The following is a 22,522-nucleotide window of genomic DNA, read 5'->3' on the forward strand; positions in this document are numbered from 1 at the left end:
ACAGTAGCAAAGCTCAATATTGCTGATAAACACCTGGTGCCCAGAACAGACACAGAAACTGGGTGAAGATCTGGTGGCTTGTGCTGCCCATGGCACCGGGGAGGAACGAGAAGTGGGGTGGACACTACGTGGTCCCGACCTTTCAAAGGAAATGTTTTGTGCAACTGCCAACTGCTCACAGGAAATGTTTTGTGCAACACGGTACAACCACAAGGAACAATGGCTTGACCGCAGTCCCACCCACTCACTTTGTACAATAGGGGTTTAAATATTACCCCGATTTCGTACCTAATTGAGGGATGAGAATTCAATGCGAAATTGCAGGGGCAGATCGACGGGTTTGTCTTCCTTGCCCCACCCCCCAAAAAAGGGTTGCCTTTTGGTAAGATTTGTGACCTTGGCCATGCCGAGTGCTTACCTGGGAAATCAAGCTTGTAATTGCAATCATATCTTTAAAGCTATATAGCTATTCTGCAGTTTAGTGCATTTATCACCAGCAATCTTAAAGAATCTGTATATGTTGCATGAAAATAAACCGTGCACCTGACTGCTTCTTTTGAATGCAGCCAGACCTACAGCAGACAGGCTGTTTGTGCATTCAATGCCAGGCCTATAGTCATGGCAATAATTGGTCTCCCTAAATGCAACATGCACACTTGGCTTTGTTAATATTAGAATGATTTTCCTCACCTCTTTCCTTTCTTTGAAACAGTACATAAGCGAAGTCTCCGCTTGTCAGAGAACATGGGAGCAGAGGGGGAAATGCTGCCCAAATGTTCTCTCAGTATGATCATAGTTAATAAAGCTTCTGTCTGACCTGTCTTAAATCGTACTTGCGTTATTAGTTTTCCTGTGACTGAAAGGGGATCAGGTGGGGAGATTTGGTGTATTGCATCTTTACCTGCTCCACTAATGCAAGTGCTAAATCAAGCTTTGTTCCATGTGCTTGAACTGTGTAAGCACTAATGATGTATTTTAAGAAGGTAGACTTTGTTTCTGATGCTTTGTCATTGTACTTGTCTTGATTTCAAAATTCTCACTAATGTTTGCAAGGCTTATTGGTGTACTGCTTTAGTGGTAATGAAAATGCTTTCCAGAGTGAGAAATAAAGTAATACAGTTGACATCTTAGAAACTCCTCCCCCCACCTTTGAGATTTAGATACAGTTCCAAACATCTGGATGCTATTGAACTTGGACCATACAAGTATTTTGTACAGTTCTTTTGTTTTTTCATTTACATTGGAAAAGCTATATTGCTGAGGTCATTTGCCTGAATAAAGATAAATTCAGGCAGGCAGATTCATTGGGTAATTTTGGGTTTGGCCTTGCTCTGTAAACATAAGGATTCCATGTTGTTACATCTCCCTATTTATAGCTGCTATAGGGGAGAGAAATACGCACTCTTCAGTGAACTCCTGTTACAATTTCAGAGGATGTGAAGTGATACACAGTTTAAGCTGAGATGTGTTTTAAAGGAGTTTGCATTTCCTTGAGACATTAATGTATTCAGACAATACAAAATGCAAATGTGTATTATGGCCAATAGGCTTGTAGTCAGTACTAGGATGATTTTGTCAAAATCATAGAATGGTTGGGGTTGGAAGGGACTTTTAAAGATCATCTAGTTCCACCCCCCTTACCATGGGCAGGGACGTCTTTCAATAGATCAGGTTGCTCAAAGCCCTTTCCAACTTGACCTTGAACAATTCCAGTGATGGGACATCCACAACTTCTCTGGGCAACGTGTTCCAGTGTCTCACCACCCTCATTGTAAAGAATTTCTTCCTTATATCCAGCCTAAATCTACCCTCTTTCAATTTAAAACCGTTACCCCTTGTCCTATCACTACAGGCCCTGGTAAAAAGTCTCTCTCCATCTTTCATGTAAGCCCCCTTTATATATTGAAAGGCCACAGTAAAGTCTCCCCAGAGCCTCCTCTTCTCCAGGCTGTACAACCCCAACTCTCTCAGCCTGTCCTCATAGGAGAGGTGTTCCAGCCCTCTGATCATTTTTGTGGCCCTCCTCTGGACCTACTCCAACAGGTCCATGTCCTTCTTCATGTACCTCATTATCATATCTTCTTGTAAGTAGGCTATATTCACATTATTGATCTAAGTGCCATAACTTTGTATTAAACTGGGCGCTACCTTAAGCTACCAATCCAAGAATATGAGCAGTACTCAGCTTGCTTAGTTGGCTTTTTAGAGCTAGGTACATGAACAAGCAAGTTCTTGAAATCAGTCAGGAACTGTCAAGCTCATTTTCACTTGACAGCAAAAAAGGGTAGTCTCCTCTCAAACTCTTAGTTCAGTGTTGTAAATATTTGTTAGTTTGGTACATGTCATTTCATGCATAGAGATTGTGTATGGATAGCCGAGAAATTTTGGATATAAGTGAATTTGAGAGAAAAGCCATCTGGTTGTAGAGCTTGCGTCCTATCAAAAAGGTGCCTAAGTTACTGAACAGGGCAAACACTCATTCTGAGTAGCGTGCATAGCTTCTCCTTTGTGGTTTTTGCAGCTTCTGTAATTGATCTTCTTTCTGTGTACCTGTAGAGTTCCTTTTGTTTTGGAAGGCTAAATGCGTTGCACTGTATAATAAGATTTGGAGTCTCTGAGCAGAGGACAGAAAACAAGTTTTGTGCTGAACCATCCTGCTGAATATGTAGGTGTTTTTTATGTAGCATTTTAACTACTTTTCTGTAGCATTTTAACTACTTGAGCTGATTTAATTAAATCTTAATTTGTCTCATCAACCAGTAATGGAAAACATGAAATCTGTGTTCATGTTCTTTTACTTTGTGAGAACGGATTTCTTTTTTTTTAAGAAGTATGTTTTTAAACTTTTTTCCTCGTATAACTAAGGGGTGACTAATGATATGATGAGAATGCTTGTTTAGTGGTTGCAGTCAAGTACCAAAGTCTTTTGGGTTTCTATTCAGACTTTTTGTGATATCTTTTATTTTCATTTCTAGCTGATAGCTCTTATAAACATGTTCAAAGAGAAGTTCTATTTACTTGGTCTTTTAATAGTCAAAAAATGCAAATAGGATCTTTACTGTAGCTATTCACATGGAGGGCCTCATTTTTGAAAACTTAAAATTACAGCTGTTAAAACTGGAGAGGCATCTTTCCATGGATTCAGTACAAGCTGAGTGTTGGAAACAAGATGTATGTAGTCTTATTTTAATTCTGCCATTTCTGTCACTTGATATATGTCCTCTTTATTTCTCCATTTGAAAATCCAAAGATTAAAATATTTATGAAAACTTTTAAGGTTAATTACACTTTAAGTACGTAACTCCTGTGTGACACTACTGCTATTATGAAAATTAATTTTCAGAATACATATGCCAAAGCTATGCTTGGAACATGCACGTAATGTTAAAGTTAAAGAATTTGTTTGGATCTGTAGAGAAACCTCAATTAAGTATTTCTCTGTAGGTGTGAATTTAAGCATTCATAGATGAAATTCTGAGCATGTTTCTGCAGATACATGAGGGGGTTTTTTATTGATAACATACATATTTCCAACACACTCTGACTGGGTTCTTTTAGGTATTCCATATATAGAGGGTTTAATGTTTAATACCAACTTTAGTTTTTTGAAGTTATTTGACATTACATGGGACTTTGATTTAGCAGAATGATACAGCAGTTTACTTAATTTCAGTACAAGTACAGAGTATAGCAGTTGCAATATACAGTTGAATCACAATGCAAATGTGATTCTCATTACTGGTCTCCATCATGATGCTGGGCATCCACAGTTGTTAGGAAGGAATATGTGGGTTGAAACCAGCTCAATTCTGTTACTCTCTTCAAAGTTCTTTCTGTTAGTTGTACAGTTTTTATACTGTATATGCTATACTGAGTCTTTGTTTTTTTATAGCTCTATACTGAGTTTTTATACTCAGTTTGGCTGAGCCACGTATACACTCACCCATTCTGGCCTTGCTAACTCAGAAAAATATGTATTTGATTATTATTATTATTGTTGTTGTTGTTATTATCAACTCAAGGGCAGTTACACAGCCATTTGATTCCCTCAACTGTTGTAGCCATTTATCTAGAAGAAAGACTACTTCTCATCTCCTTTGTGTTGAGATAAGTTCAGCTTTTTGTAACAGTTGTCATCAGTCACTCCCTACTTCTTCATTTAGCTTCGTGAGTATGTAGTCCTTGCCTGTCTCCTCAGAGGCTCCTTCCATTGTAGGAGCTCATTGATCAATCACAGCATGAAGTGTTTAAATTTTTTTACTTGAAAAAGAGAACTTTTCTTTAAGATACCTTTTTGACATTGTGTAGAAATACACTTTATTGTTCAATAATTCCATCATTTATATTGTAGGTCATGCAGGAGTCTCTGCGAGTATGATGAAGAAAAGAACTTCTCACAAGTAAGTTGCTAATATCTTCCCTAAGTATAGTTCTCAATAACTGGAAGTACTGTTCTAGAAATGTATCTGTATTGTTCCAGTCATTTTGCTCTTGAAAATCATGTGGAGTAGTATTCAGACAGTGTATGTGTGTAGAGTTAGACTGTAATTCTTTTGGGAGGACAGTGGGAAAGAATGCACCATTGGTAGAGTTCTAAACATCATTTTGAATGTTACTCTGAGAGAAATTATCCTGTCAATACAATTCTGTAATTTACTCTATAGAGACAAGAGGTTGCAAGCCAGAAATTGGGCACATGTACTCTAGGATTCATTACAGCTTTAGTTTTTGAAAAGGATTTTTCACCTTTTTTAAAAAAATAAAGAACATACTGAAGTACTTCTATAAGGCGGCTGCTATTTGTGTGAAGGATACTTGCTTATCCTATATATTCATGGCATGTATTATTCTCTGTACTACATTTGAAATAGTAGCAGCTAAATGCTGCTATGAGTAAATGTGAGAAGATAGAGGTAATAGCTTAGATGTGATTGACCTTAGTGTCTACCAGCTAGATGTTGCATCTGGCTGCATCTCTGGTGGGTCAACTCTAAAATAAGTTGGGGAAAGGTGAAATTTATTAAAATGCCACTAGTTATATTTTTTGAGTATGAAGTCCTATAGTGGTGATATACAACATGCATCAATCCAAAGCAATTTGTCTGACAGAACTATCTTCTGTGATTAACATTCGAATTAATATTAACTGTTTCCCAGACACAACACCTGATGTAAAACTACTCTTAATTCCTTCCACCAACTCTTCACTATACATTCTTGTCTGTCTCCTTACAAGGCAAAGATAAACATTTATTTGTCTAGAGACAGGTAGAGTTAAAATTTAATTTCTCTTGTTCTTTTTCAACCGCTCAGAGAAAGGAGTGTATGATGGGAAGACTATCAGAGGTGGGTCACCTTTTGTACTTGAGGGTGGCTAGATTTGTCTTTATTGTTCTGTTGATATACACTTATTTAAATACCTAAATAGGTTGTATATTTTTTAGCATAAAGGCTTTTATGGGGCATATTAAGACATGATCCTAAGTCACATGATTTTGAGGCATTTAACTTAAGCGCCCAACTGAGTTTTATGTTAATTTAGCCTAGATTAACTGTTTAAGAATTGTTTGGTAAAGGTTTTATTTTGTACCAAACCAAGATGACTTTGTCTACTGCTCACTGACTTCTCTGAGAATGACAGAGACTAGTAGAGTTGGGTTTATTTGATATTCATTGCTTACGTTTTTGAAATGAACAGTAAGTAGTGCTGTAGACATGTTTATAGTAAACAAGTGGGATATGAACCACTATTTAAAAATGTATGCTGATACTACTATGAGCTGTTACAGCAGACCATGAATTAGTAATGCATACTTTGTCATTGATTTAGTTATGATGACTTTTACATTCCTCATTTAAAGAAAAAAGAGGAATAAGTCTACTGGCACTTGAAGGCGATAGGGGAGATTCTAAACTAGGTTCAGAAGTTCATGGGAGAGGAAAGAGCCAACAGGATGGAACAGGGCGTGGTCCAGTAACTAAGGAAGTGATAAAATGAGCTGTGTGGATTAGTCTTCTGAACTCTTCTTAACTAAAATGATAGTTAACCATTGACCCTTTTGGAAGGGGGTCCCATGGTTATAGGTCAGCTGCAACAGGGCAGTTCTTCTGTGTGCTCTGTCAGTGTCAATGGCTCATGATGATCTCTGTGAATATGAAGATGACCCTATTTGTCTCAGATTAGTCAGTAGTCTCTTGGCTCTCATTCTTTCCACCCTTGGTGCATAAGGAAAGAGTGCACAAAGCAGTATAAGTATAAAATGTTCCTTATGCTCTCCAGGTTTCTCATAGTTGGCAGTTCAAGGACTTTGAGGTGGAGGTTGTAGCTGCAGTTTAACTACCACTGTGCTTATCCCTTGTGAATTTCTGATGACACTTTAATTTGTTGTGGTAGGTTATACTTGGCTATGGGCCAAACTCCCACCCACCTGCTCACTCACCCTCCTCAGTGGGGCAGGGGGAGAAAATAGGATGAGAAAGCTCATGGGTCATGATGAAGACAAGAAGATTGCTTACCAGTTACTGTCACAGGCAAAACAGGCTTGACTTGGGGAAAATTAATTTATTGACAAATAAAATAGATTCAGGTGGTAAGAAACAGGAAGACAAACATTAAAACAAGACCTTTGATAGAATCATGGAATGGTTCAGGTTAGAAGGGACATTAAAGATCATGTTGTTCCAACTCCCCTGCCATGGACAGGGACACCTCCCACTAGACCAGGCTGCTCAAAGCCCCATCCAGCCTGGCCTTGAACACTTCCAGGGATGGGGCATCCACAGCTTCCCTGGGCAACCTGTTCCAGTGCCTCACCACCCTCACAGTAAAGAATTTCTTCCTAATATCTAATCTAAATCTCCCCTCTTTCAGTTTGAAACCGTTACCCCTTGTCCAATTGCTACACTCCCTCATAAAGAGTCCCTCCCCATCCTTCCTGTAGGCCCCCTTTAGGTACTGGAAGGCTGCTATAAGGTCTCCCCAGAGCCTTCTCTTCTCCAGGCTGAACAACCCCAGCTCTCTCAGCCTGTCCTCATAGCAGAGGTGCTCCAGCCCTCTGATCATCTTCGTGGCCCTCCGCTGGACCTGTTCCAACAGGTCCGTGTCCTTGTGCTGAGGACTCCAGAGCTGGATGCTCATTTAAAACCATTGCCCCCCCCCCAGGTGGGGTCTCACCAGAGCAGAGCAGAGGGGTAGAATCACCTCCCTCGACCTGCTGGCCACGGTTCTTTTGATGCAGCCCAGGATGTGGTTGGCTTTCTGGGCTGCAAGCGCACATTGATGGCTCATGCTGAGCTTCTCGTCCACCAGCACCCCCAAGTCCTTCTCCTCAGGGTTGCTCTCAAGCCATTCTCTGCCCAACCTGTATTGGTGCCTGGGATTGCCATGACCCAGGGGCAGGACTTTGCACTTGGCCTGGTTGAACTTCATGAGGTTTGCACGGGCCCACCTCTCAAGCCTGTCCAGGACCCTCTGGATGGCATCCCTTCCCTCCAGCGTGTGGACTGTACCACACAGCTTGGTGTCGTCAGCAAACTTCCTGAGGGTGCACTCAATCCCACTGTCCATGCCTCCAACAAAGATGTTAAACAGCACCAGTCCCAGTACTGACCCCTGAGGAATGCCACTCGTCACTGGTTTCCACTTGGACATTGAGCCATTGACTGCAACTCTTTGAGTGCGGCCATCTAGCCAGTTCCTTATCTACCAAGTGGTCCATCCATCAAATCCATGCTTTTCCAATTTAGAGACCAGGATGTCATGCAGGACAGTGTCAAATGCTTTGCATAAGTCCAGGTAGATGACGTCGGTTGCTCTCCCATTGCCTACCAATGCTGTGGCAACATCATAGAAAACCACCAGATTTGTCAGGCATGACTTGCCCTTGGTGAAGCCATGTTGGCTGTCACCAATCACCTCCTTATTTTCCATGTGCCTTAGCAGAGATTCCAGGAGGATCTGCTCCATGATCTTGCCAGGCACAGAGGTGAGACTGACTGGCCTGTAGTTCCCTGGGTCTTCCTTTTTTTCCCTTTTTGAAAATGGGGGTTATGTTTCCCCTTTTCCAATCAGCGGGAACTTCACCAGACTGCCAGGACTTTTCAAATATAATGGAAAGAGGCTTAGCGACTTCATCCGCCAGTTCCCTCAGGCATGGGTTCTCTACAAGCCACAGTTCCTGTCAGGAAAATCTGCTCCAGCATGGGCTCTTCCCGGGGAGACAGTCCTGTCAGGAAAACTCTGCTCTGGGATGGGTTCTCTGTGGGTTCTCCATGGGCCACAGTTCCTTCAGGAAATATCTAACTATTCCAGCATGGGTCCTACACAGACTACAGTGTGGATATCTGCTCTAGCACCATGGAATACCTCCTGTTCTGAACTTGGTGTTCCCTCTGCTGTTTCTCACACTTCTTTTTTTTTTTTTTTTTTTTTACTTTTTTTTCCCCTCCTTTTCTGCCTGTCCAATGTTTTTTTACCCTTTCTCAAATGCGTTTAAGGTGCCTGATTGGCTCAACTTTGACCTTCAGTGGGGCCATTGCCGAGCCAGCTGGAACCAGCTGTGTCTGGCACAGGACAAACCCTGACTTCTCCTCATAGAGGCCACCCCTGCAGGTGTCATCACCTGTGTGTGTGTCCACCACTATAATGGCTTTTAAAGGAGTACAGAAAGTACTTTAAAACTCCTGTCTTCAGTAACGTGCCACATTGTCTGAATATTGAGGAAAAATAGTTTAAAACAATTCTCTGATCATATGATCCCCTATTAGTGATTGTAGTAAGATCAAAGTTCTAATTTAGGCCCTATGTTTAATAACTTTTCTACATGGCACCATGAAATATAGAAATTGTACTGACTCTGCTTCATTTATACTATTTTCTAAATTTCTTTGAACTTTCCATGTTCTGATTCTGCTAATAAAACTTTCATGTAACAAGATTTTACTTATCAGCTTAATGCCTTCAAGATAAATACTCAGTCACCAAGGTTGAGCAGCTCCGGTACCGGCACGATCCGCAGCAGAGAGCTCTAGCGCAGTGCACAGGGGGGTTTCTAAACTGGGGAAACCTCAGTGGGAGTGGAGAGACCCACCAGAAACCTGCAGCTCACGACAGCAGCTGATGAGACCTGGGCGGGCCCAGGAGCAATGGCAGCCAAGCTCCCCCACACGTATAAAAGAAGCCTCTAGGGAGCGCTAGTGACCAGGGCAAGCAAACAAGGTGTGGCACAGCAGGAAGGGTGTGGCGTGGCATGGCATGGCAGTTTGCGTGGAAGGGTATGCATGAAGGGTGCTGTAGCTCTGCCAGCTCAACCAGGGAGCAATGGTATCCACTCAGCAGAAGGCTATGTCCTCTCTAAACTCTGCACCCTCCATGACTCATGCAGCTTCCCAGACAGAGCTCCGATGGGAACACACTGCTACCCAGGTGTCAGGCTGCAGGGCGTGCCCTACTCGTATGTCAGTATCAGATGTCAGTAGTGAGTGCACCTGTGGGAGATGTGCCCAGGTAGTGGAACTCCTCTGCTTAGTGACAGAGCTCTGGGGAGGAGGTGAGTAGGTTGGGGAGTAACAAGGAGTCCGAGAGAGAGATAGACTACTGGAACCGCACCCTACCTTCCCTGGGACAGACCTGTCATGCAGACAGGACACATGATACGGAGGATTCCCTATCCTCTCTCTACCCAGCAGAACATGGTGACTTAAGGAATAGGGGGCAATGGCAACAAGTTCCTGCCCGGTGCAGCAGGCGTGTCTCCTCCGTGACTACCCCGCTTTCCCAGGTGCCCTTGCATAATAAGTATGAGGCTCTGCAAGTTGAATCAAACAATGACGAGGACAATGGTTCATCTAGGTTGGTGTCGCCAAGGTTAAGTTGGCCTCTACTGTGTCAAAACCACTTCCATAAAGAAAATAAGACGAGTTATTGTCATAGGTGACTCTCTCCTGAGGGGAACATAAGGCCCGATATGCAGATGGGATCCACTTCTTAGGGAAGTCTATTGCCTCCCTGGGGCCCGGGTTAAAGATGTGATGAGAAAACTTCCTACCCTAGCATGCTTTTTCAGGTAGGCAGCAATGAAGTTGCAATAAGAAGTCCAAGGGCAATCAAGAGAGTCTTCAGGGCCTTGGGACAACTGATTAAGGGATCAGGAGCACAAGTGTTCTCCTCTGTCCTCCCAGTTGCAGGGGATGATGAGGGAAGAAACAGGCAGGCCCAGCAGATCAATACCTGACTCTGAGCCTGGTGTCACCGACAGAATTTTGGGTTTTTTTGATCATGGGTCGGTCTACTCAACACCAGGCCTGCTGGTGACAGATGGGGTGCACCTGCCTCAAAGGTGGAAAAGGATCCTTGCGCAGGAGTTAGCAGGGCTCATTGAAAGAGCTTTAAACTAGATTTGAAGGGGGAAAGGGATAAAACCAGGCTCGCTAGAGATATGCCTGGGGGCAGCACGCCAATGTGTGAGGGACGGTGTGCTAGCAAGGTCCTTCGGTTTGCCATCTTAGTGGAGGTAGGGGATGGAGATCTACCCGGGCACTTGACCCAAGCTGGCCAACAGGCTTATTTCATACCATGAACGTCACATTCGATATAAATTAGAAAGTCTGATGAGAAGTTCTCTCTCTTCCTCGATGGCTGCAATCCTGAGAACTTCTTGCCCCAGTGCCGGACCCCCGAGGCCTTCCCTTCCTCCCGAAGCTGTAGCGCTCGCAGTGTCCGGCATTTGCTGTCCACTGCTGGGAGTGCACAGCTTCCTACTGATATAATTGGCTGAGTATAATCTTTGTATATTTTATATTGGTATTGGGATCAATATTGGTTCTTTAGTGTTATTAATGTTAATTATTTAGTCTTATCCTATTAAATCTGTTTATATTTCAACCCTTGGGTTTCCTTGTGTTTTCCCCGATTCCCCTTTCCGGGTGGGGAGGGGTCATTGGGTGGTAGAATAATTGTCTAAACGACAATAAATGGCTGTGGGTTCCTCAAACTATAACACTTGGGCACAGCGATCATGAAATGGTAGTTTTCAATTCTTGGAGAAGTAAGGAGGGTGGTTAGCAGAACTGCTACCTTGGACTTCCTGAGGTCAGAATTTGGCCTGTTTAGAGGCCTGGTTGACAGAGTCCCTTGGGAGGTAGTCCTGAAGGGGAAAGGAGTCCAGGAAGGCTGGACATTCTTCAAGAAGGAAATCTTTAAGGCGCAGGAGCAGGCCATCCCTATGTGCCGAAAGACGATCCAGTGGGGAAGACGACTGGCCTGGCTGAACAGGGAGCTCTGGCTGGAACTCAGAATCACGGAATTGTAGGGGTTTGAAGGGACCTCTGGAGATCATCTAGTCCAACCCCCCTGCCAGAGCAGGTTCACCTAGAGCAGGCTGGACAGGAACACATCCAGGCGGGTTTTCAATATCTCCAGAGAAGGAGACTGCACGACCTCTCTGGGCGGCCTGTTCCAGTGCTCTGCCACCCTCAAAGTAAAGAAGTTCCTCCTCATGTTGAGATGGAATTTCCTGTGTTCTGACTTGCGTCCGTTGCCTCTCGTCTTGTCACCAGGCACCACTGAGAAGAGTTTGACTCCATCCTCTTGACACCTGCCCTTTAGATATTTATAAGCATTGATAAGATCCCCCCTCAGTCTTCTCTTCTCCAGGCTAAACTGACCCAGGTGTCTCAGCCTTTCCTCATAAGAGAGGTGCTCCAGTCCCTTGATCATCTTTGTAGCCCTCCGCTGGACTCTCTCCAGTAGTTCCCTGTCCTTCTTGAACCGGGGAGCCCAGAACTGGACACGGTACTCCAGATGCGGCCTCACCAGGGCAGAGTAGAGGGGGAGGATGACCTCCCTGGACCTGCTAGCCACGCTCGTTTTAATGCACCCCAGGATGCCATTGGCCTTCTTGGCCACGAGGGCACATTGCTGGCTCATGGTCATCCTGTTGTCCACCAGGACTCCCAGGTCCCTTTCTGCAGAGCTGCTCTCCAGCAGGTCAGGCCCCAACCTGTCCTGGTGCATGGGGTTATTCCTCCCCAGGTGCAGCACCCTACACTTGCCCTTGCTGAATTTCATTAGGTTCCTCTTTGCCCAACTCTCCAGCCTGTCCAGGTCTCGCTGTACAGCGGCACAGCCTTCTGGTGTGTCAGCCGCTCCTCCCAGCTTTGTGTCATCAGCAAACTTGCTGAGGGCACACTCTGTCCCCTCATCCAGGTCATTGATGAACATGTTGAACAAGACTGGACCCAGTGCTGGTCCTTTGATTGCAGTAAGATTTAGAATTACATGAAAAATTTCTTTCTTGGTATGCTCCTAAGAAGTAGAGGTTCAATTCTAGATACCTAAACTTTCAAAAAAAGTACTTCTTGATATCTGGGAAAAATTTACCTCCTTCAGTGCTTAATTTCTTGACAGCTAAATTTAATAGTCAATTTCAGTGATGTGGCACTTGTGTTCTTGAGCTGGAAAACATTTCTGAAATCTCAGATTTTATGCTTGTTTTCATATGTGGATTTTATTTATCTTAAGGTGGATAAGAAACCCAGACAGCATGGGTTTAGGAAGGGGAGGTCCTGCTTAACCAACCTGATCTCTTTCTATGACCACGTGACCCGCCTTCTGGATGCGGGGAAGGCTGTGGACGTTGTCTATCTGGACTTTGGTAAGGCCTTTGACACCGTCCCCCACAGCATTCTCCTGGAGAAGCTGGCGAATCATGGCATAGACAAGTGTCCTCTTTGCTGGGTTAAAAACTGGCTGGATGGCCGTGCCCAGAGAGTTGGGATTAATGGGGTGAAATCCTCTTGGTGGCCGGTCACCAGTGGTGTCCCTCAGGGCTCAGTTTTGGGGCCGGTTTTCTCTAATATCTTTATCAATGATCTGGATGAGGAGACTGAGTGCACCCTCAGTAAGTTTGCAGATGACACCAAACTAGGTGGGAGTGTTGATCTGCTTGAGGGTAGGAAGGCTCTACAGAGGGACCTGGACACGCTGGATCGATGGGCCAAGGCCAACTGTATGAGGTTTAATAAGGCCAAGTGCCGGGTCCTGCATTTCGGTCACAACAACCACAAGCAACGCTATAGGCTTGGGGAAGAGTGGCTGGAAAGCTGCCCAGCAGAAAAGGACCTGGGGGTGCTGGTGGACGGCCAGCTTAACATGAGCCAGCAGTGTGCCCAGGGGGCCAAGAAGGCCAACAGCATTCTGGCTTGTATCAGGAATAGCGTGGCCAGCAGGAGCAGGGAAGTGATGGTGCCTCTGTACTCGGCACTGGTGAGGCCTCACCTCGAGTACTGTGTTCAGTTCTGGGCCCCTCTGTACAGGAGGGACATTGAGGTGCTGGAGCACGTCCAGAGGAGAGCTACCAGGCTGGTGAGGGGTCTGGAGACCAGGTCATATGAGGAGAGGCTGAGGGAGCTGGGCATGTTTAGCTTGGAGAAGAGGAGGCTGAGAGGAGACCTCATTGCCCTCTACAACTCCCTGAAAGGAGGTTGGAGAGAGGTGGGTGGTGGCCTCTTCTCCCAGGTGAATAATGACAGGACCAGAGGAAATGGTCTGAAGTTGCGGCAGGGGAGGTTTAGATTAGATGTTAGGAAGAAGTACTTTACTGAAAGAGTGGTCAGGTGCTGGAACAGCCTGCCCAGGGAGGTGGTTGAGTCACCATCCCTAGAGGTATTTAAGAAACGTCTAGATGTGGCACTTCAGGGCATGCTCTGAAGGGTAGAGATTGTAGGTTGTTTGGTTGGACTCGATGATCTCAAAGGTCCTTTCCAACCATGAAGATTCTGTGATTCTGTGATTTATCTTAAGAATGTGATGTATACTTCTGTAAATGTTTGAGACAAACATTCTGCCCTTCATTGTAGGGTGCTTAGAATTAACTTCAAAACTGATCTCTCTCCCAGTAATACAAAGGTTTTAAAGGTGTAGACGCTAGTGAAATATCTCCAAACTCTTGGTCCTTGAATTGGATATAGTGTGGTGTTCCCGTAATTTAGAGCAGTTGTCCAGGATCTCAGTGTCAAATGTAATAACTCTGCGCTTGGGTTTCCTGTTTGCAGGGTTTTTTTCATAGAATCATAGAACGTGTTGGGTTGGAAGGGACCTTTAAAGGTCATCTAGTCCAACCCCCCTGCAGTAAGCAGGGAGATCTTCAACTAGAGCAGGTTGCTCAGAGCCTCATCAAGCCTGGCCTTGAATGTCTCCAGGGATGGGGCCTCCACCACCTCTCTGGGCAGCCTGTTCCAGTGCCTCACCACTCTCACCGTAAAGAACTTCTTCCTAATGTCTAATCTAAACCTGCCCTGCTCTAGTTTAAACCCATTGCCCCTCGTCCTATCGCTACATGCCCTTGCAAACAGCCCCTCCCCAGCTTTCTTTTTCCATAGAAGGTGGAAAAATCCTTGGCTTTTTTGTTCAAGTCTGTTGACAGATGGGTGCTGTAATGCTGACAAAAACACACTTAACTTCCATGCCTTGTATCTCCCACAGTAACCATCTATGTAAGCATAAGGGTGCTACAGACTAAGCTAAAAACTATTCTATATTTCTGAGGAAATAATATGGGTTTTGTACTTTACCTACAATAAAATTTTTGAAACACAAATAAGTGCTTTGTGACTTGGGGGGAGGGTAAGAATCCTATGCTTTCATGCTCTCTCTACTGGTGTGTTCATTACAATTTTCTAATGTAGTATGTGAGTTCTGAAAATTAGTCTTGTGAGACGATATTCTTCAGAAGTTAGGAGTGTGGTCATTGAGCCCCTGAAACTTATAATACTAAGCAAGTTCATTAAAATACTATTTTATAATACCAACTCTAATGAAGTTCTTACTGCTGCCTTTACCCATCCCCCTGAACTGGAAGACAGGGATGGGGAGCAGAATGAAGCCCCCATAATCCAAGGGGAGATGGTTAGCGACCTGCTACACCGCTTAGACACACGCAAGTCTATGGGGCCAGATGGGATCCACCCTAAAGGTACTGAGGGAGGTGGTGGAAGTGCTCACCAAGCCACTTTCAGCCATTTATCAGCAGTCCTGGCTAACCAGGGATGTCCCAGTTCACTGGAAGTTATCAAATGTGACGCCCATTTACAAGAGGGGCTGGAAGGAGGATCCGGGGAACTACAGGCCTGTCAGTCTGATCTCAGTGCCTGGGAAGGTCATGGAGCAGATCATCTTGAGTGCCATCACGCAGCACGTATACAACAGATTTTAGTAAAGCCTTTGACACCATTTCCCACAGCGTTGTCCTCGAGAAATTGGCTGCTCATGGCTTGCACAGGTGTACTCTTCACTGGGTAAAAAAACGGCAATATGGCCGGGCCCAGAGTTGTGGTGACTGGAGGTAAATCAAGTTGTCAGCCAGTCACCAGTGGTGTTCCCCAGTGCTCAGTATTGGGGCCAGTTCTGTTTAATATCTTTATCAATGATCTGGACGAGGGGATTGAGTGCACCCTCAGTAAGTTTGCAGACGACACCAAATTGGGTGGGAGTGTTGATCTGCTTGAGAGTAAGAACGCTCTACAGAGGCATCTGGACAGGGCTGAGTGCAGCCCTGCAGAGAAGGATGAAAAATTGGACGAGTCGGCAATGTGTGCTTGCAGCCCAGGAAGCCTTTCGTATCCTGGGCTGCATCAAAAGAACCGTGGCCAGCAGGTTGAGGGAGGTGATTCTTCCCCTCTACTCTGCTCTGATGAGACCCCACCTGCAGTACTGCATCCAGCTCTGGGGCCCCCAGTACAAGAAAGACACGGACCTTGTAAAGCAGGTCCAGAGGAGGGCCACAAGGATGATCAGAGGGATGGAACACCTCTGCTATGAAGAAAGGCTGAAAGTTGGGGTTCAGCCTGGAGAAGAGAAGGCTGCAAGGAGACCTTATTGCAGCTTTTCAATATATAAAGGGGACTTATATGAAAGAAAGAGAGACTTTTTCCAAGGGCTTGTAGTGACAGGACAAGGGGCAATGGTTTTAAAATGAAAGAATGTAGATTTAGATTGCATATAAGGAAGAAATTTTTTACAGTGAGCATGGTGAGACACTGGAACAGGTTGCCCAGAGAAGTTGTGGATGCTCCATCATTGGGCAGTGTTCAAGGTCAGGTTGGATGGGGTTTTGAGCAACCTGATCTAGTGGGAGGTGTCCCTGCCCATGGTAGAAGGGTTGGAACTAGATGATCTTTAAAGGCTGACCATTCTACAGTTTTATTATTTGTAGTCAGTTAGAAACCTGTTTGCTTTCTTATTACATGTTCAGATGCAAGCAAAAATAGTTTTTCTTTGTCAGTTTATTTGTTTGAAAATAACTTCTTGCTATATGAAGCACTACAGATGAGAATGAGTATCTGTCCAGTAGTATATCCTTTAGACAAAGAAAAACTTGAACTGCAAGTGTAGCTAGCTGCTCCTTGATTTGTAACTGCATTTATAATGTTTTTTGCTCTCTCCAAGGCATTTTAAAAGGTAGTTATTAATTTGAACTTAATTATGTAGTCTTTTTTCATCATGTTTTTTAAAACAACCAAAGATTTTTCACTTAATTGTGCAAATTTAAATGTTATGATTATGCTTTATAGGCAGAAAGTAAAATTGGCTGTGGGGTTTAAATGTGAACAGTATTATTTTACCTTTTTGAACTTTAACTTTTTAGCTTCATTACCAGTTGGTTTTATTCTGTGAGGATGCCTTAAAATGGAATTAAGATTAATTAAAACTAAATGCAAAACAAACTCATTTTCATTGTGCCCAAGAACCAAATCTTTCATCTCATTTCTTCATAATAAAATATTACTGAGACTACTATAATTTTTAAAAAAAGGTAGACTTGAGCAAGAACTAGTCTTTGAACATGTGTTCAAGTTTCTGTGCAAAATTAGAACCAACTTTGCAGGGGAGTGCCTCTTAACTGGAAGAGGTTAGCATTTCTATAATACTCCTAACTTTGACAACACAGATTATGAATGCAGACTGACCTCCTTGATAAGGTTAAATCAGCAACAAAGTTAAATTTGACAAAAGATACTGTGGAACTGCTAAGATTTTCATGGACAATAGAAGTCTTGATGTGGGATAAGCTGATGAAGGAATTGTACATCTTGTTTTTAATAGAGTTACGATTGCATCTTCAGCATTACTAATTGTATATACTGTTTTTATTATTCTTTAAGACTAATTATGAGACTTTACTGATATGATTGCTATTTGTGTCTTTGGATCTCTGTCATAAATGGGTTGCTCTGTGAGCTTTCATTGTTCCTGGAAACATTTCTCTTTGGTCACTGACACTAATCTAAGGATGGATTTTTCTAATTTTAGATGTTGCTTTTAAGCATGCTAGTGATGTGTATATTTTATTGCCATTTAAATGAAGTGTACTATAACTGGTAACTAATCCAGAAATTTATTTTGGAATTAGCTAACATTCGTGAGAATTTTAATCAGGCAATCCTCTAAATATAATTTTAGGAATTAATATGCATATCGTAACACACTAAAGATAATATACATTTATCACCAATGTATTGTCATAATGTTCATATGTTTCTTCACTTGTATTTACAACTGTCAGTTACTGTTTTGGTTTTTTAATTGAGTAGAATAAAACTTGTGTAACACTTTTTAGTGGGTTGAAACTGTCAAATAGCTTACATGACCGTTTATCAGAGCAACTGATATTCACCAGAAGGAATCTTTCCATGCAAGTTGGATTAAAAAACTGAGGAAGGGTAAAAAGTATATTTAATTTATTATCTGGTTTAAAGAGTATCCCTTCTATTACTGTGATCTTTGCATATCATTTTTCTTGTGTTGTACTAAAAAGGAATGTTAGAAGAATATTGTCGCTACCATGTGTCTTTAAAAACACTTGAAGTCAAAGATACCTGTAAGTGCAGAGGGAAGCAAAATTTCCTTCAGGTGACAACACAGGTTAGGGAAAATAAATGCTTTGAAGAATTTTAATCAGCCATCACTAATGTTTCCATTGACTTCTTCCTCCTGGGGTAAGGGAATTATGTTTACTGTTCTGTAGAGAGCAACAAAGTAGCAAAAGTATAATACTGTTAGGTTACATTGCTCTTTGAGACCTGATTTAGGGTTTTAACAAGCAAGTTTTATTTTTGATGTTCAGTGTAGCAATAGCTAAAATAGTTCTTAAGCTTTTGGCTTAAGCAAACTAGTTTTAGAAACTACTATTATGAATGCAACCTTATACAAAATGTTGAAAGTGTTCCACTACTTTTCAGTGTGTTTTTTTTTTCTTTTTCCAGTACAATGTAATATGCTTTATACCCTATTTTGAATAAGGTGCACTAAGCTGTATGTGTTAGAGTTTAATGTATCTTTATTAATATATAATAATATATTGCCTTCTTAAAGCATACAACTCTTGTCCGGAGTAGAATTTTGAGTATGTACTTGTTTAATGTTATGTTTGTATCTGTGTACAGAAAGCATAGAAACAATGTTGGACCAAGCAAACCTATTTCTCAGCCACGAAGAAACATTGTAGGCTGCAGAATACAGCATGGCTGGAAAGAAGGGAGTGGACCTGTAACACAGTGGAAGGGCACAGTTCTTGATCAAGTTCCTGTAAATCCCTCTCTCTATCTTATAAAGTATGATGGATTTGATTGTGTGTATGGACTAGAACTGCACAAAGATGAAAGAGTTTCAGCACTTGAAGTCCTTCCAGACAGAGTTGGTAAGAGGTTTTTTCCTATATGCACATATGTTGACAGAACATTTAAATTTTATTAAATTACTTTTCATCACATGGTAGATAATCAAAATGCTGTGTTTAATTTTTCTTGATTTCATAAAGATTTGATGATACCAGAGAGCATAGTGCTGTCTTTTGTCTTTAAATGGCATGCAGTAAATTCTGGTTTTTTTCTTGTTTAGTCTTATCCCTAACAAGTTTATGTACATGTAACATTGATATTTCTATTAAATTTTAAACTCCAAGCCAGCTGAGAAATGTCCTGGCTATGTTGTCTTGTGTGTGTTTGACAGTAATTATGTGTTTGGTTGGGGTTTTTTTCATGTGCTTTCCCTAGGTATTAATAAAAATGGAGGAAAAAAAGCATTTTCGAAGTGAAATAACTTGACTAGTAACAAGGCTTTATTGGTTTTCATAATTAGCACTGAATTGTTAAACTGCAGGTTTTTCCAAACTGTAAAGTTCAAAGTTTACCCTAGTAATTACTTATTTCTGAATGGAATAAGTTCTTGTTTTTCCTGACTGCAGAGAGATCAGTAGCAGTCTCTAGAATTCGGTTCGGTTAGGGGGAACCAAACCAAACACCTTCGTTAATAACTTCATACAGATGTTCTGTGATTTAACTTCTATTCCTCCCCTCCCCCCACAATACAAATATTTAAAATACAGACACTGTTCTTTGCTATGGCCTATATTGGTCTCCCTTTACTTTGCATTATGATAGTTTGATCAATTGGGGGGGGTGTACAATGATGAAAAATGTTGATAAGAGTGTTAACATGTTAAAATAATTCTTCAAGTTCTGCAGTTCTTTGGTCTTTGACTCTCTGTAATGGACAGTATTTGTTTTGTATGTGAATTGACTAACTTTCACACAAATTTATTCATAAATCTGGATAAAGATTATTTTTTACAAAGACTTATTTCTGTACTTTTCAATGGACATACTTATGAACTGCTGCCATTTCAGCTTCATCTCGAATTAGTGATGCCCACCTGGCAGACACAATGATTGGCAAAGCTGTGGAACATATGTTTGAGACAGAGGATGGCTCAAAAGATGAATGGAGGGGGATGGTCTTGGCTCGAGCTCCTATCATGAATACGTGGTTTTATATTACCTACGAGAAAGATCCTGTCTTGTACATGTACCAACTCTTAGATGACTATAAAGAAGGTGACCTTCGCATTATGCCTGATTCCAGTAAGTAGATCAGTTACTTTTTTCTTCTGGAAAGTGGCATCTCTCTGTATTATTGTTTGGCTTATGGTTTATGTATGGAAAAGAGTTGACAAACAAGGATCTTTTTAAGTATCAAAACTAACAAAGGTTACAGCACAACAGAAAATGCATCTGTATTAAACAACTTCTGAAATATTTTACTTGAATCAGTGATGAAATATGCAGTAAGTACTGGAAAATACTTTTCTGTAATAATTCCTAATTCTGATAAAGATATACATACTATTGTGTAAGAGATTACACTTAGGTTTTTTTAACAGAAACTGACAACCTACTAGAAGCCTTCCATTGTTATTTTCTTATAGAAGTGTCACAAATCAAGAGCCATCTCAAGGAGTTGTATTTCTGAAGCAGTTCTTACGAGAATAATGTTTTGGGGCTAACTAAATTAGTCAGATTAATTTAGTTTGGGTAGGCATCTTCAGTTTGGAAAGCTTTTGAATAGTTTCTTGGCAGAAAGAAGCACTAATCTTTTGACAACTCATTTTCTCTCACACGTTTAAATACATAAACAGGAAAAAATTTTCAATAGGTTAGGAGGGATATTTTTTCTTCCTTTCTTGAAGTGAAAGCTATTGGGTTTTTTTCCTATAAATACAGAAGGATTTTCACAGAATCAATATTGTTCAAGAGATTTGGATAGCTAGTACAAAAAAAAGAAGAAAAAAGTTTGTCAAGAATATTGTACTCTCATTTCTCCTGCACCTCAAAAGCACTTCTCTGACAGAGGCAATTTTGGCTTTAAAGTAAATTATTAATTAGATAACTAATGTTTGGCTATGCAATGCACTACATAAATATTATTTAAAATTCATTCATTGAGTTTCTGAGACTGTCATCCTTCAGATCTAGCACTGATAACAAATAATCTGAAGGCTGAGTAAACAAGTAGCACTTATTTGCATAACCTCTGTAGTAATCCTATGTTTTTAGATTTTTTCCAGCCTAACAAAAAGCAACATATCTGTGGCTTGAAGAGAGTGAGCCACAAATGTTAATGGAAAAAGTGACCTTCCTATTCCTAAAGAAACAAATAAAGCAAGCTCTTTCAGATTTGGCACCTTCGAATACTTTGCAATTCCTTTTTAAATTCTGCTTTGCTTTCTTCCATTTTAGAAAAATAAGCTAAAAGGCTTCTGCTTTCCATATTTAAGAATTAAGTTTTTAATGTGCTCTTTTTTCCTGAGACTGTCTACTACTTACCTCTGTTTTTAAGACACCCCGAACTATGAGCTACCTTCCCTGAATCTGGATCTTTTACAGACAATGTGAATTGTGTCCTTAAGGATACTTCTGGGTAGATTTTGCTAGAAAAGCAAATGATATAGTTAGACTTCTCAACAGTATCCTTTCTAGTGTGAAATCAAAATCCCCTTTTAACAGCATTATTGATTAAGGAGGTTATGCTTAGCTTGGAAGATGGTGTTTTGTTGCAATGTCATGTTTGCATTGTCATTTTGGGTAAAGCATGTGGGGAGAGGGAGTTCTAGCACACCTGCCTGTCTGTTAAAGAGACTCAGTGCCTTGTACTGCTGGGGGCTTAAATTCAATTATCTACAAACATGTTCTGTAATTGATGTGTAAACCTTCATGTCAAAAGATTTACTTTTCTAACCAATTGAAGTGCTATTTTTTATTTCATAAAATTGAAGACGGTATTACATTAAAAAAATAATTCTGTGACTGTACTTTCTAGAAGCATGGTAATAGGTGCTTGTCTGAACAATTCAACTTGTTTTAGACATACTCTGCATTTTAAACTTGTGATTGTTTCTTAACTTTTAAAGAAGGCTCTGCAGTTTTGTATATTGGAAAAAATCTATAAATGTCTACAAAAGAACATTGTATTTTCATATTGCAGATGATTCACCTCCTGCAGAACGGGAACCAGGTGAAGTTGTAGACAGCCTGGTAGGCAAACAAGTGGAATATGCCAAAGAAGACGGCTCAAAACGGACTGGCATGGTCATTCATCAAGTTGAAGCCAAACCATCTGTCTATTTTATCAAGTTTGATGATGATTTCCATATTTATGTCTACGATTTGGTGAAGACATCCTAGACGTCATCATGAACTTCTGCCAAATTTGTGGAACTATTAAATGTAAAATTTGTAGACACAAAGACTTGACTGTTTTTCAGTTAAATGAAAGCTTAAATGTCCCTGCGAACCCACAATCTCTGCCAGCAAAACTGTTTTGTTCTGAATAATACAAATTTATGTGAACATGACACATTTTGCGTAAGAGAACTCCTTTTCATGAAGGAAGTTGATATTTGGGTGGGAGGGAGCTAAAAGCAAAGAACAGCTGCAAATTCAAGCTGTGTGAAGTTAATCTAGTATTGTAATCTAGATTTTTTCATAGATTTTAACTTTTTCTTCAACCTTGCACTCACCTGTTCAACTGCCACATGCAAGTGTAGTTTGCTATTTTCGATATGCCTTCTTTTGTAACATTAAATCTAATTTCTTGGCTACTGGCAGTCCTTGTTTTGTGAGTTGGGACAGAGGTGACTTCTGAAAAGTTTAAACAGTTTGTGCAGCAGTAAGGAGTGCCTAACCCAAG

At 41.5% G+C, this 22,522-nt stretch overlaps 1 protein-coding gene across 1 annotated transcript in view; it reads left to right on the forward strand.

The window, feature by feature from the left end:
* Positions 1-22,222, forward strand: part of LOC128902117 (spindlin-Z) — a 108,036-nt gene extending 85,814 nt beyond the window's left edge. The window contains exons 3-6 of the mRNA XM_054184508.1: positions 4,352-4,400; positions 18,442-18,695; positions 19,684-19,917; positions 21,818-22,222. Of these exons, the coding sequence (XP_054040483.1) occupies positions 4,352-4,400; positions 18,442-18,695; positions 19,684-19,917; positions 21,818-22,017 (737 nt within the window). The 3' untranslated portion in view covers positions 22,018-22,222. The remainder of the gene's footprint in view (positions 1-4,351; positions 4,401-18,441; positions 18,696-19,683; positions 19,918-21,817) is intronic.
* Positions 22,223-22,522: the final 300 nt, after the last annotated feature.

This window comes from Rissa tridactyla, chromosome W, assembly GCF_028500815.1.
Source record: "Rissa tridactyla isolate bRisTri1 chromosome W, bRisTri1.patW.cur.20221130, whole genome shotgun sequence".
NCBI classification, from domain to species: Eukaryota; Metazoa; Chordata; class Aves; order Charadriiformes; family Laridae; genus Rissa; species Rissa tridactyla.